Genomic DNA, 16669 nt, shown 5'->3' with positions numbered 1-16669 from the left:
AATAATAATAGTTAAGATAATTCCCCGACACATCATTGCATTGATTCTTCAAGCTGTAAATATAATGACCTGTAAGAAGTTGCCAGCCAACCGTGTTGTAATCAGACTCGTAAGGTTGTGTTTTTGGTATCGCAATTACCGCATTGTTAATTCGTAAGAACATTTAGCCAGTCACATTCGTAGAAGAAGCTACACACCTCTCCGAAATCAACAACGAGTCAGGATTTTCAAACTGTAATTTTAGTACTTTTCTATCTGTTATTATGAAAAGTTTGTATATGAGTAAATACCATGTAGTTTTTATAACAATCTGTTATCTCCTTCATAAAAATTAAGAACCTTATTAAGACCCTACTTAGCCTAAATTTCCATACGTACCCCAAAATACAAGAACCCATTTTGCCAGACTTCAAAAAGTGTTGGTTCTTATTAGCGGGTGTTTACTGTATATGTTGGTTTTGGGGTATGGTAATGTATGGTAATGAGTTTAAAGCAAAGGGAAATAAAAATTGAACCAAGGATAAAATTGAACCACATCAAAGCGTTGTTGCACACATTCGGCTTTTTGAGGTGCGAGCGTCGTCAGAGGCAAAAGACGACTGCAGAGTTGAGTCAGATTTTTGATGCAATACATGGGAGAAAAATTGCAATAAAGGTTAATGTCACGGTCTAACAAATTACCTTCTCGGTCTTGAGTAAAGCGCTTGTTGCTCATTTTTCTGTGCTTTTCTTCGAAGCAAGAACACCATTAGAAAGACAACCAAAAGGAAGACAGCGACTCCTGCCACCAAACCGGCATACTGCAAAGCAGACAGACTGCCGCTCATGGAATAGGTGGATGGTCGTGGGCTTGATTCTAAAGGTGTGGCTGTTCCATCTCGTGAAAACATAACAAAAAAGAAGCATTACATAAAAACCTAAAATCCTGCCCCGGGGGGCTGGTATGTATCTTTTCACCTAGTCTTGCGTTCTGATCATCGACTGGACTGTCGACTGTTGACCAACTATGGTAGACTGCATTATTATGAATATGCTAGTAGAGCAAGACTTTAAGTTTAAAGGAGCTTAATTTTACTTTATACATAGGTTATTCGCCCAGGCTTACTTAATTCTATTCGGAAATTCAAGACATTTCCGATTCCCTTATCGCACAACCTTTCAGTGAACATTTTAATAGATTTAACTTTAAGGTGTCTGAATACAGTTAGTCAGAGGCCATATTTTTCAATCGCCTTAAAAATGGATTTTTCCTTGTCCGATCGCTGTAAAATTTTCACCAGTAACTGGCTAGGGATTGAAATTTGTGAAAAAGCGCTAAAAGTCCAAATTTTGAATGAAGTTGCACTTATACAGGTGGTGAGAAAACGGGTTAGTTTTTAACATCGCAAGAACGAAATACACCAAAATTTCCTACCATCGAAATATGACATTAAGCAGCATTCTGACGCTGCTTAAGAATAATTTGAGCCATTTATAACTTTTTTATTAAATAATCTATCACGGCTATTGAAAATTTATAGTTTGAAATATATTTTCGTTTTAGACGAATTCAAACATACACTCAGAATTTTTTTTTTACTTCTTACAGAGGTTATTTGCTAAACACCAAACTTGAAGTTCCTAATGTTGGATTTTCAGTAGCTGGTCTAGATCGCGCAAAATTAGGCGTTTATCAATTTCAAAGTTTTTTGTTTATTGTTGTCGTAGTAATATCGATTTAACTAAAACCTACATTTTGACAAATTTCAATCTACAGTCAACCATTGGTGAAAATTTTGTAGCGATCAGACAAGGATAAAATCACTTTTAAAGCGATTGAAAAATATCGGTATGGCCTCTGAAAAACTATATCGAGACACCTTAAGTCAAACTCTAACCTGAATTTGTTGTAATTTCCAGTGTTTTTGATCTGTTACTTTCTCCCAACTCATTCCAGGCAGACACTTCGATCACATACCGCGAGTTACATTTTAACGTCAGAATGAACGCATTCTCTTTGAGATCATTTATTTCGTGCCATTTTGCCTCTTGCTTGTCTTCATAACTCAGTCTGTAGTAAACTGAGTACTTAGTCAGCGGACATCCGTTATCAGCAGGGGTGCTCCATGTAAGGTTGACGTCGCAGCTTAATGTATTGGTTTTCTCCTTCTGTATAGTAGGAGGTAATGGTACGCCTGTAATTGGTCAGGTTAAAAGAGAGTTAATTAGCGGTTCCGCTAAGAGAAATAAAACGAGACCAGAAAAAAGAAAGAACTGATTTAGGGAATTTCTCTATTCATTTAGATAAGTAACTTAACCCAATTGGAAATAAAAGCTTTGGAAACAGGGACAGATGCCCAGATTAGCAGACTGAGAATCTTGAAACATAAGTTCATGAATTAATAAAAACGACCTTTCGAAACCTCGACGGCCAAGCAGTGAAGTTCATGTGAAAAACATGTGAATTTTTCACAGGGATTTCACATAGGTTTTCACGTATTATTTCACAGAGATGTGAAATGATATGTCAAATAATCCTGTGAAATACCTATGAAACGGGCTCCACGTTCTCACATAGTATTTCACAGACTGTGATGTGAAATACCATGTGAAAAGTATGTGAAACACAGCTCACAAGGATAGATTAACCTTCCAGTGAAAATAGCTGTGAAATTTTCTTACCATGTGAAATGGGTGTGATCTGTGAAAAACCACATGAAATGATTAATATATAGATTTAGCCAGGGCTAAACGCGAAGCTCCAATTAATAAATTTATAATTTAAATCAAAAAATAAACTTTTAATCCACAAATCATTCAACTAATAAGGGCACATTCATGTGACTTTTGAGGGAAAGGCTAAGTTATTTTAGAGTGAAACATCTTCGATCACATTCAAGATCACAGTAGATTATGTATCGGTCAAATCGAAGCTTCAACATGCCCCCCCCCCGGGCAAACCCCCGGGCATTTGACTTTTTTGAAAATTATTGTTCAAATTCCCCCCTACCCGGGCGAAAATGCCGTTCAAATGCCCCACACTGGGGTCCATTCAGGTGATCAAATGCCCCCTCCCCGGGGACATTTCACAGGCACAAAAATGACAGAAGGACGGCAGAAACGCCTTCAGTTGTCGAACAAAATCTTTATAGATATAACAAAAACTGAGAAACACTGTTAGCCTATTTACTACAAACAAAAGTCTCATGCAAAGCAGCGGAAATCGCTGCTACAAGGTATTAAACTGAATGCTCAGCTTTTTTTTGTGGTGCAACATACAAAGCGTTCTATAAAAAAAGATCCCACCTATCGAGATTACTACATCATGACCATTTCACTGACATGCATCATCGCTCACCTTATTAATTAACATACTTGCAGTAGGTCAAAGTAGTTGACCTGAGCTTTTTATTTTATTTTATGTTGTTGTATTGAATCGCCGGTATAGGTATTGTATTTCATTGTGAACACAACAATAAAATACATTCATACATTCAAAGCCTGAATCCAATATTAAAAATTTCAAAATTTAAATACTTCAAATACGGCACAAAGCTTGTTTAAGCACTTTCCTGGTAACCAACTGGCAACAAAGGCACAATCTTTTCCACGAAAATCCTCTAACACCGCGTCCTCCATGATAGCTCGCCACGCCAAAGATTTTACATGAAATCGAGGGTGCAGTTCAAATCCCCCACCCCTAAACATGGGGATCAAATTCCCCACCCCTGGAAGACTCTGATAATCAAATTCCCTCCTCCCCGGGACGGCAAAGGTGTCAAATGCCCGGGGTATGCCCCGGGGGGGGGGGGGGGCATGTTGAAGCTTCGATTTGACCGATACATTGGGCCTCGAAAACAAATTCTTGGAAAACAAATCACGCCCAATTTTTTTGCGTTCGACAGGTTTACTTTATAAATTCTTGCCAACAAATCTGGGGGTGTTTCAACCAACCTTTTATAATTTTTATACATCACATTTGAGGTGAAACAGTACTATTTATCATACAGACCTCGGACAGAATGCAGTATTTCACAATTTTTCAAGACAAAATGCACTCAGTCAATATTCAGGACGATCAATCTCGTAATGCGAAACCGTTCAAAAATTTCCAAAATCACCCATATGGCTAGCCGGTTCTCGTTTCTATAAGTGCGAGCTGTCAGTGTGGTGGAGTGTTTGAATGAACTTTAATAGAGTTAAGCTTCAACATAATAGCGAATTTATTATTATTATTTTTTGTTATTTAATGGTTTCAGTTATAACGATGTGTAATCTTATAAAGCGTTTGATACGCGCGACATTTTTGAGTACTCCTGCAAGCGATGTTCATGAACGATGAAAACAAACGGCACAGACAAGCGATTAAAATTGCAAGAGAGACTACTAACAATCAAAAAAAGAAATATAATTCGGTGAAACATTTACAGAGATAACAATTTCATTCATGAAGACAAGTATTAAAGTGTCTCTAAAAATCCTGAGTCTCGGCGTGAAGCTTTATAAGCCGGCTTCCCGGCGCGGGTGTTTACTGTTTTCCAAGGTGAACTCCTCGAAGCAAGAAAATTGCTCAAAGTTTTCTTTCTACAGCCAAATTTATAACTAAATATTCTTCGGAACGTTTTCTTTCTATCTGTGGTGAGCAAATATATCTGAAGGCTTTTTAAAGTTCTGTAAGCTTATATCAAACCGTTCAAACCTGATACTAGGTCAGATCATTGACTCAAACTACGGCTACAAACGTGCATAAACTTGCCCCATAAACTGTCAGCGTGAATGTGCAAGACTTCATGAAATTAGATATAACAAACACAAACATCAAATACAATAGTTACACAGGCTTACCATTCGAGATTCAGTTCCTGAAAGCTATCAAGGAAGGCCACAGTTGCTTGAGACTTTTAAACCCTCTTAAGCATTAAGCAAGGTGAAAAACGAAAACGATGCCATCCGAAATCGAATTACCAAATTTTGACAAGCGACGCGTTCCTCAACCAAAAACCCAGTAAACAAACCAGCCATGAATAACAGAAGACTCTTGATAGCAGCTGTATTTCATTTTGTACATCCAGAAGAAAAAGACAGTTAAAAACATCACAAGTTGTCACAAGACTCTTCAGCTTCAGCTGTCAAAGTACACAATTTTCAAGATGCTGCATAATTTTTTCGCATGAACTCACCTGTCAAATTTTGACCAATCAGAGTATAAAAATTGGACGTAGAGCGTGACCAACGCGTGACCATGGTAAGATAAGGTCTTCCCCGCCTGTACTTTTAGAAAGACTGGCTGAATTTTCGCTTCCGAAGTCAGTTTGAAATCAAAATTCTAATAGTGCGGGGCCATAGTGACATAAACAAAACCAGGAGCCCATCAAATGGAGCCTCCATCTCCATTAATTTCTTGAGTCAACCCTTTCCCGAGTAGAGTTATAAATAGAACGGCTTGTTTCCCGCGAAAAGTGTCGTATTTCCGTGAGTCTCGTATGTCACCTTGAAAAAAATGAAGTTGGATGAAGTCGAACTCAGAAGCCCGTCCTTCGACCGTTTTCCTTTCTAACTATACGTCCATTTTTACAATTTTACAGCCGCTGGGATCTGGGTATCATGAAATAAAAGTTAATGAATTACCCGCTGACTGAGCATGAAGCGATGGGACAAAGGCAGCGAACTGAGGATCACGGAAAGGTTATCTTTGCGAGTGTTTTTTTTTTTTTGCCGTCATACATCCCACATTTAAACATGCACCTGGAAAAGAGTCGACGATTAAGCGTTCTGTGGACGATTTGGAACTTTTCGATGATCAGCGCCGAAAAAGTGCCAGGATCACTTGATTTTTGTCATCACCGTGGAGTGGATTTCGCCGGTTAAGCACCGCGTGCAAAAGCGATGACCTAAGTAACAACTAAGCAGGAATGCTTCAGTTCCGAAATTTGAGAAATTCCAGTCTTCCCTTACAACTGACTTGTATCACCGTGAGAGTTGCCTGATAAACCTGGCACTTGAATAGTTGAACAGAAGAGAACAGTTTCACGACCGTGAAGCTAACTCAAAAGTAATTTGCTAACGGAGGAATTTGTGACATCGCGCTCCAGTCCAAAGACCCTCTTATCTCAAGAAAAACAAATTGGATTGTATCTGCGCCAAACTGGAATTATGACTGACTAACAGGACAATTCTCGCAATTAATGTAGAAGTTAAGGCCAACTCTTTTCTTCGAATTCGCATCTGTAGATCACTTTTTTGCGAGAAAACAATACTGGGCCCGGCGTTACTAAACATAGCAGGGAATCATCACACTAGCTGACGGGCAAAACAACCACAAGGACTACAAGTATTTATTTAGATAAACGCATTTCGGAAAAAAAAAAACTTGAAAAACTTGACTTGATTAATATTGAGTCATTTAGCCGAAATAAGAACCTTAACGCTCAAAAAAATTGGCTAAGAAAACGAATCCTGTCAGAACTACAGACTGCAGGTTGTAGTTAATCATTACGCATGTAATAGACCAGCTTCATGGCCTCTTAATGTGAGACAAGCAACCAAAATTAAGATTAACATAGTCAGAGTTTAAACCTCTCCACAGTATAATCTACCCGCTAGAAAGAAAAGAAAGAAAATCTCAGAGGGATGAAACCGCTAAAGTCACGTTTCAGTAACTTATGATTGTGTTTGGCCTGTCAAAACCGAATTTCCTGCTGTTTGATGAAGTACAATAGCAGTGTCATTGTGATTGGCTCTTCCCACCGTCGGCGCGCGAAGTCTCCCCTGGGAACCGTTCTAATTATAAATCTACTCGGGAAAGGGTTGACTCCAAGGGCTTGTATGGGAGATGGAGGCTCCATTTGATGGGCTCCTGACAAAACATATTTGATATGAATCCTTGGAAAAAATAAACTTGAGCCTGCGATCATTTCAAACTGGTAATTTGTCAGCGGATAACTTCAAAAAATACTCGACCTCGATGGGTCGACACTTGAGCCCGCGCTACGGTCAGGTGATACTGGTCAGCGGATGCCCTGTTTTGACAGCTGTCAATTGATCACAACATTGATGTGAAAAAGGAGCCCATTTAGTTTTCTCTTGGGCTCCCAAACGAGCTAAAATGTGAGAGTAAACATTGGTTTTCCTGTGGTGCGGACGGACGGTCGGTCGGCGGTCGGTGTACGGTCACGTGATTACCAAATTTTCTGGGATGGGTAGATTTACTTAGCAATGGGGCTCCGCCCACGCGCGCGCTTCGCGCGCGCGTGGAGCTCCGCTATTGTGTGAAACTGAAAACGCCCTGAGAAATGTTATAGAAATATATTAAATATATATCAAAATATAATGAAGTACACTTATTAGTCAGAATAGATATATTTTTATAAAATATTTACATGCATACAGCAACAATCATGTATATGTTAGAGGTCAAAATTAAATTTTGCGCTGAATTAAGGAACTAACTTTATCCCTAATGATTAAGACAAAATCACGTTCATGTAAGGGTGTGAACAGCAAACAACACCCACAAAATATATGTGCAGGGTATGACTATAACAAAATTTGTAATGCTTAATTTTGGGGCTCACGGATTAAACGTTGACATGAAAATGTTCTTACAAGGTTCATGGACTTTTCATGGCATTGTAATGACCAATAAGGGCACTGCATGTCTCGCATGTTTAAGTAGGGTACATCCTCTTTTGAGCTCTTCTTATGACCTTGGACAGTTTCCATGACCTTATAAGTTTAGCTGTCTCCTTCGAAAATTTCATTTTGATTCAGGATATTTTTTGACATAACTCAGTTCAACAGTCAACCACTGTTGTCTGCCAAAAATGTGCCATTCATGGAGATGACTAGAGAGACAAAGGGTTTCCAAAGTTCGTTGGAAATTGCAGTCGTTCACCATGAACTCGGCGATTTCATTATGTAGTTGTCAATCAAAATGCGAACTGAATCAATTCATAGCGTTTATTTACATGAATCAAACTACTAGCAATTTTCCACAATATGATGATTAGCCTGCGAAAACAGCAGTTTATCCTCATTTTCTCCACAGGGGACGTTTCGCGAGGAGGAATTAACCGGTCCGGGACTCAGCGACAGAAATTCCATACTGATGTCGTAAAATCTGTCCGGAATCCGGTCAGGAGCGCTGATTGGTCGACGGAGTAGTAACATTGTTTTAGGTATTGTTTGCGAATGACAGACAAAAGACAAAAGGCGACAAATGTCAACTGTGTAAACACGATGAATCTCTAACAAAACAATCATTAATTGAGAAATATAGTCTCTCTAGAAGAAGCATTTGAGTTTTGCTGCAGCTCGTTCGCAGATGAGCACAACACTTCGTCAAAATCGACCAGGGGAAACGTAAAATTGAAACAGTGGAACCCCGATATAACGATATGGCAAGGGAGGAACGGAATTAGATCGTTATATCGAGGTATCGTTATATCGAGACTCCCGATATAACGATATTGCCGTAAAATAACCGAAAATATCGGGGTAAAATGAACATGTACTTTTTTTGCTACATTTTGTCTAATTAAACTTGTAATGTGTATCAAATGACTAACAAATGTAGCGTTTCAAGCACGCAGCAATGTCCTTAAACAATTTTCGAAGCATTAGACGTTATCAAGGTTACACAACAAAGTCTGTGGTATGAATCGTACAAGGGAAACAAAACAAAACTTAAACATTTGAAGTTGCGACTGTAATCGTCTTTACTTTTCGCTGTTTGCGTGTTCATTGTTTTTCTTTTTTAACAGACACTTGTTCATTAATTAAAGTACTCTTCAAGTTTGGTTTGCCTCATTTGTTTTATTTGCAATCTAGAAAACGCATCCTCCATAGCTGAAAGAGAGGAAAGGAATTCTCTCTCTCGTTCGCCCGAAACATCCAACGTATTAACAAAATCTCTTATTGCTTACTTTTTGTCACAAGAAGGAGTCAAAAATACTAAAACTGAAAGAACTATTAAATGACAAGGAGGATAAAGAGGCATCGTAAACTGAAAGCTGTTGACAGAAACGTTACAGATTACTGTACTCGATTACTGTAATGTTATTGTATTAAATTCAATGTTTTGGTTAAATTGTATCTGTGTACTGATACTGTAATATCGTTATATCGGGGAAGATTTTACGCTCGGTGCGCTAAAAACTCATCGTTATATCGGGAATATTGTTATATCGAAGATCGTTATATCGGGGTTCTGTCCCATACATTTTACTGTAACTTTTGCCGGAACATAGCATATTATTCGTTATACCGGGGATATCGTTATATCGAGGATCGTTGTATCGGGGTTCCACTGTATTTGCATTTGGATCCTCATTACTTTTATTATGTAAACATTGATTATGTCATCAGTATGGAACTTCTGCCCCTGAGTTGCAGACGTTCCTCTGCGGGAAACGTCCCCAGAGGCGAATTGAAGAGCCAGGAGAAACGGCTGTTTTCCCGAGCTATACAGACCTCGTCACGGTTTTCGACGCCATCTTGACGAGTAGGCAAACGTGTGAGAAATTACAGTGTTTGTATGAGAATCTAACGTCGAATAATTTCCGTAAGGATTGTGCTAAAAAAATTGGGGGGCGTACCTGTGCTTAAATTTCTCCAGAATTGCCATAGAATTGCCATAGAATTGCCATATGTTTGTCTGTAATTTTTCCCAGGGCTTTCTTACAAACAAAATGTATAGAAAATTTAAAAGAGTGGTTTGAATTCTTAGGAGTGAAGCTTTAGTTTACAATTCATATTTTTTCAGAACAGCCGTTCTACGGAAATTTTTCGACATAAGATACTCATACAAACACTGTAATTTCTCACGCGTTTGCCTACTCGTCAAGATAATGTTTATCAATTTTGACAAATATTTGGAGATAAAATTTCACGTCCTTTCATTTTTATTGTTGAATACAAAACTCTCTTTATTCTGGCATCTTAAATCTGTTCTATTCTAAATACCCATCCCAGAAAATTTGGTAATCACGTGACCGTACACCGACCGACCGACCGCCCGAGCGACCGTCCGTCCTCACCACAGGAAAACCAATGCTTACTTTCACACTTTCTGGCTACTAGGCATAAATAGATTGTAGTCGGCATCTTTTGGGCAACTTTTAGCGTTTTCAGCAACTTTTCCAGTACTGCGAGCAACCTAGAGCATTTTTTGCCTTCCTTGGCAACTTTTGAGTCAACAAATAGTTAAAAACTGACCAAATTATCAAAAAGGTCTTTATTAAAAGGTTTTTATTAAAACTGGTCAAAACTAAAGATGTCGTACGTTCTTACAAATAATTTATAAAATAACAGGTGCGCCCACGAACTGGACAGCAGCTATCTATCTAACGGGCGCTTACATCCAGCGGTTATTCGCTCCAACAGTAGAGCTTCCCGCCCGCCATCTTGGTATTTGCTGCAGTGCGAGGCATCACGATTAGAAGCTGAAATGTCTGACGAGGAAAATGAAAATATTGACCCTATTGAGGCTACCATAGCCGCTGGGGCAACTCTAAGTAGTCCTGTAAGAGCTGCAATTTCTAGAAGTTTAACGATCAACAAGATAATGCCCTAGAGGACTACCTTGAGGCTTCAGTTATGATAAGATGCAACCAAAAAATTTAATGCAAAGAGGCTGTAAAACTTTAAAGTTTACGACCTCTTTGCATTGTTGTATCTTATCATGATAAGATAAGATAAAGGTTGTAAACATGATCACTGTCTAAAGTGTGTAGTCAGCACTATGATGTCTATAGCACACATTGTGACGTTTAATCATTAGAAACGTCATTAGAAGATACTTTCTATTATTAGTTACACTGAGCTTAATTAAAGATTAATTTTTAGCAACTTTAGAGCAACTTTTGAGTGTATTGTCAGGCAACTTTTGCTGGATTTACTAGCACAATCTATTTATGCCTATTTGGGAGCCCAGGAGAAAACTGATTGCACATCAATGTTGTGATCAATTGACAGCTGTCAAAACAAGGTATCCGCTGACCAGTATCACCTGACCGTATGACGGGCTCAGGTGTCGACCCATCGAGGTCGAGTACTTTTTGAAGTTATCCGCTGACAAGTTACTAGCTTTCAAATGATCGCAAGCTCAATTTTATTTTTTTAAAAATTCATTTTAAATATGTTGTGTCTATATCTATGTGTATGTTTATGTTTATGTCTATGGCCCTGCACTATTAAGATTTTGATTTCAAACTAGTCTCGGACGCTAATATTCTGCCAGTCATTAAGAAATACAGGTGGGGGAGACTTTTCCGCCTTACAAGGTCACGCGTTGGTCACGCTCTACGACCAATTGTTTTGCTCTGATTGGTCAAAATTTGACAGGTGAGTTCATGCGGAAAATTTGTGCAGCATTTTGAAACTTGTTTACTTTGACAGGTGAAGCTGCCAGAGTTTTGTGTCAACTTGTTATCTTTTTAACTGTCTTTTTCCACTGGATGTACAAAATGAAATACAGCTGCTATCAAGAGTCTTATGTTATTCATGGCTACAATCATGGACAAAAGTCCTTGGGACAGTCAGAACGTAACTTCAATTCTATGCGTTTCACAAGTTCTGTCGCAAAGAGCAGTGCTGTCTTTTTAAAAATCCATGTCCCCTCCCCCCTCCCCACCCAATACAATGTTGAAAGGTCAAAGGAATTGTGCCTTGACGGTTTCAACACTGTCTGTGGGGTGGGGGGAGGGGGTAGGGACGTACAGCGTTAGTAGCGCGCGGATCAGTTTCGCGTGTATTAAAAAGCGTTCGAACTGTACAACTGTCCCAAGACTTTTGTCCATGATTGTAGTTTGCTTATTGTTTTTTGGGTTGAGAGGTACGCCGCTTGTCAAAGTCGGAAATCCGATTTCGGATGGCATCGGTTTGTTTTTCACCTTGCTTAATGCGTAAGAGGGTTCAAAAGTCTCAAGCGATTCTGGCCTTACTTGATAACTTTCGGGAGCTGCATCTCGAATGGTAAGCCTGAGTAATTAATGTATTTGATGTTTGTTTTTTTATATCTAATTTCATGAAGTCGAGCACAGTTTATGCGGCAAGTTTATGCACGTTTGTAAGATTTGAGACAACGCTCTGACGTAGTATGAGGTCTGACATAAGCTTACAGAACTTTGAAAAGCCTTTAGATATATTTTCTCACAGCAAATAGAAAGAAAACGTGCCGAAGAATATTTAGTTATAAATTTGGCTGTTGAAAGAAAACTTTGAGCGATTTTCTTGCCTCGAGTTCATCTTTGAAAAAAGCAAACACCGGGAGGCCGGCTTAAAACATAAACGTAAGCTTTAAGCTTTATAAAGACTCAGGATTTTTAGAAAAACTTTAATACCTGTCGTCGTGAACGAAAACTGTTGTCTCTGTAAATGTTTCTGCACCGAATTATCTTTCTTTTATTGATTGTTAGTATTCTCTCTTGCAATTTTAATCAGGGGCACCCAACGGCAATTTCCGGAAAATATCTGTTCGGAAGACGATTTGAGATCTATGGACTATGGACTATGATGGACTATGTTTTAGGCAAAACGACCACATACAAAATTAATATGTATTAACAAATTACTGTAGGATTTCACACATTTTTTTCACAGGGCAGCATCAACCTCAGAATTCATTTAATTGCAAGAAACCCATTCTTATTTCTCAGGGTGCTTCATATGCCTTTTCAGGCACATAATAGAATCTTAGAATTTCACAATTTTTTCACAGGGTAGCTTTCATATTTTAAAGCAGTGATTTTGATTTCGCAGGATGTTTCTTACGGTCGAGGGATATTTCACATGTTGTTTCACACGGCTTTTTCAGTTCGACAAAGTATGTTACAATTTCACATATTTTTTCACAGGGTAGAATCAACCTCATAATTTTGTGCAAGAAGGACTTTTCATTTCACAGGGTGTTTCACAGGATGTTTCACATCCATAAAAGTTTCACATGGTTTTCACATGAACTGCACATAGGCTTCACAGGGTTGCTCCCAGTAGTAACGATGGCGGCAACGGGAAGGTCAAAATAGTAATAGGTTTAATAAGCAAAAAGAAAACTTTGCTGACGACCTGCACGTGCAACAAATTTTCTTTAAATTTGTTTGCCACTCTGAATAGCTACGATCTAAACTGCGAATAGCCGTTGAATCGTGCCAAACACTCCGCTCGAAATTGAAAACAATACAGGGCTAATCTGTAAACACTCTCCATCCAAACATGCAAGACTCAATCACAAGGTCACGTTAACTTGAAAAGATGAGAAATATGGAAAAAGGAAACCCAGTCGCTACACCACACTCTTCTGTTTGGGACGTACTTATGAGGTGTATTAGCCCATTTTCATAACTACTGTTTGAACAAGTTAAACCCACCTCTATTTTAAAAATACTTTAAGGATCCTAGAGACCTATACATCACTGTTCTCTCGATTAGCAGTCGTCAACGGATACCCCACATCTCAGCACTTCGGCTTGGTCGTTGCTATTAGCACCTTTCTTTTAGTCTTAAAACATTGTACTCCTTAAGCTATCGCGTCCAGAAATTCCTCCACGTCATTAATCTATTAATGATTTCCAAGGGCCCAGGAGGGAAAACGTGAAAGTAGTATAGGGACTATACCGTTTCTTTTTTAAGTGGAATCTCATTATAGTGAAGTGGAATACACGACGACTTCGTAGTGTTTTTTTTTTATCCCGGAGCCGATTTATCTTATGAATAAAATACGGGGGAATCTCATTAAGATAACTACTAAGTCGGCCACAGCCGCGTCTTGACATTCATTAAGATAAGGCCGTGTGCTAACCTGTTGGATAGGTTTCCCAGTTATATTTCTTATCGATAGTAAGAAAAATATTCATCATTAGTTGATTCATGTTGCGAGGAATAAGTGCAAGTTCTACCACCTGCCGCTTTCATTGTCCAACAAATTGTACCAATTGTGGTTCACTGGTTCTTGGCGCGCAAATCTCGCATAGTAATGAGGACGACGGCAAACTAGCTCTTTTTTAAAAAAAAAACAAACAAATTTTCACTTTCCCTCCTTTCTTTTTTGCTCATTTTTTGAGCCGAATCCACCTCACATCGAGCACACATCGATCCTTCACCGATCTACCCCTCATCGACCCTACATCGATCCCTCATCTACCCAACCCACGTCGACCCTACATCCTCCTTTCGTTTAAAGACAATTTATTTGTAATGATACCAACCTTGAATAGTGAAACTGTATACCGCCACCACATTTCTATTGTTTTCCCTCCAAGACCACCACCTCATTTCTATTGCTTTCCGTCACCACCACCACATTTCAATTGTTTGCCCTCTCCGTCACTATCACCACATTTCTATTGTTTTCCCTCCAGGACCGCCCCTAAATTTTAATTATTTTCCCTTTCCACCAGCACCACCACCACCACATTTCTATTGTTTTCCCTTTTTACCACCACCACCACATTTCTATTATTTTCCTCCACCAACACCACATATCTATTGTTTTTCCTCCACCACCACCACCACTACATTTCTATTGTTTTTACTCCTCCACCACCACCACCACCACCACCACCACATTTCTATTATTTTCCTCCACCACCACCACATTTCTCTTTTTTCTCCCAAGACCACCACCACATTTCAATTGTTTTTCCTTACCACCACCACTGCATCTCTATTGTTTTCCCTCCACCACCACCACCAACACCACATTTCTATTAATTCCCAACATCATTATAAAGCAATAAAATAATCCATTCCATTTTGTTTGAGATTTGAAAAACTGGTTTCCCTTCACCATTGTCGCCACCGTCACATTTCTACCATTTTCCGTGACACGAACATTTTGATGAGATAGGAAGATAGACTTAGAGTCCAGTCTTCTAATAACGTGAAAGGGACCACCTGTTTCAGGCAAAAAGAGCTAGCTGTTTACCAAAGGCTAAATAAGGTAACTTAAGCAACAACGACGGCGACGGCTACGAAAAATTCACTTGAAAAGTTAATTCGCGCTGCTTCAAACTTCAAATGTTGGCAAATTTTTCTGGACTTGAATTCTAAAGGACTCATCTATCGAAGTTTAGAATAAGAAAAGGGAAGTCGTTGCCTTGTGTTCAAGTCCTCCACGAAACTTGAAATTCTGGTGAAATCAGGCAGTTTCACATCATAGTCGTGCAGTGACTGCAAAGAAATCTACAAAAGAGTGTGCTGCACGTGCAAAGTTGTTGTTTTTCAAATCTACACCCATATCTTCTTTGCCGTTTGCCGTCGCCGTCGTCGTTGCTTAAGCACCCTATTAACCGACGCGACCGACACGTCTTGCATTAAAAGTAAAAGAAAATTTGCAGCCCCTTTAAGGATCATGCATCCTCCTTTTATGTAAAAATGAGATAAATTAGTACCAAATTACAGCAAAGCTTGTCCTGGGCTGAGAAATCAATAACTATGAATTATACCCAAACTTACCTCTCCTAACTTTGAAGTTCCATATCCTGCTGTCACTAAAACTGCTCTCAGTGCTGTCAGTGTTTGCATTTGCAGCACTAAGTGAAGTAACTGCGACCTCATACTCCTTCCAACAACCCAGGTGCAAGGTGTGGTTCGAACAATTTTTGTCCACGGTTACGGACCTCCAAGGACTAGTCTCTACCAATGAAACCTTTCTGTAGTAGACTTTATACCCCAAGACAAAACAGGCCCCATTCAGCGGTGGTGCCCATATAATAACAACGGTTTCTCCTGCTACTTCCTTGTCTTTATTCAAAATTATAGGGACACCTGAATAAAATAAGTGATGTTAAAATTCTTGAGACTGAAGCAAGGGTGATTATACAATCATCTGAGCACCTTTTTTGGAAAGTTAAAAACTGCTTTTTGTTGGAATCATGTATACTTTTTTTTACAGTAAAGAAGACAGTTCTGTTTCGTTATTGGTCATTGGTCGCTACGGAGTCACGTGAGAAAGCGCACGAACCCGGGAAGATCAGTTGTGTGCGATCCTTCGGGAAGGTCGGACGTTTGTTGTTTTGCTCGCTCAGTGCTGAGCGAACACCGAGAAAATCGCCGTATGGCTGCCGAAAATATGAGTGAAACGGACCCCCTTTCACCGGCAGAAGAAGACAATTTACCTTCTGAAGAAAATGAATCAGCGAATCACTCGCCCCAGGGCACAGACAAAGTAGTGATAACGTATTGTCGGCCATAACCCAAATGAATTCCACCATGCTGCCCATGGAATGAAACGTTTAGCTGACGCACCAGAAGACCATGCTACACCACCGAAAAGGAGAAGACAACCTCCTGCACCTAGTGCAATGAGCGATAGCGGAGATTCAGACCCTGAACAGTCAGATTCCCAGGAACTCAATTTCCCGCCCAACGGCGACCAGCCAAAACCGGGCAGCTGTGTCACAGAGGACGCATTGCTCAATGAAATTGCTCAAGACTTTGAGTCGGACAATTAAACTGACCCGAAAGTCGCTCAGAAATTGGCGTATATCGTCAATAAGCGATGGGATTCTAAGTTGGAGGAAGCAAAATTAAAAGAAAAATTGGCGAAATACAATCGACCCGATAATTGTGAGAAATTAACTGTGCCAAAGGTCAACCCCGATATATTGAATAAGCTGAAGCATGGGACCAAGAGCGCGGATTTACGGCTTGCAAACATTCAGAAAGTACTTGTCAAAGTCGGTAGTGCTGT

At 39.4% G+C, this 16669-nt stretch overlaps 1 protein-coding gene across 1 annotated transcript in view; it reads right to left on the bottom strand.

Annotated features, from left to right (window-relative positions):
* The window catches only part of LOC140938297 (uncharacterized), a 48182-nt gene that overhangs the window by 15379 nt on the left and 16134 nt on the right, over positions 1 to 16669 (bottom strand). The window contains exons 7-9 of the mRNA XM_073387794.1: positions 15433 to 15744; positions 1878 to 2174; positions 682 to 877 (exon numbers count right to left, since the gene is read on the bottom strand). Coding sequence (XP_073243895.1) covers positions 682 to 877; positions 1878 to 2174; positions 15433 to 15744 — 805 coding nt within the window. The remainder of the gene's footprint in view (positions 1 to 681; positions 878 to 1877; positions 2175 to 15432; positions 15745 to 16669) is intronic.

The sequence above is a fragment of the Porites lutea genome, chromosome 5 (assembly GCF_958299795.1).
Source record: "Porites lutea chromosome 5, jaPorLute2.1, whole genome shotgun sequence".
Taxonomy (NCBI): domain Eukaryota; kingdom Metazoa; phylum Cnidaria; class Anthozoa; order Scleractinia; family Poritidae; genus Porites; species Porites lutea.
This window is presented reverse-complemented; position numbering and strand designations above follow the sequence as displayed.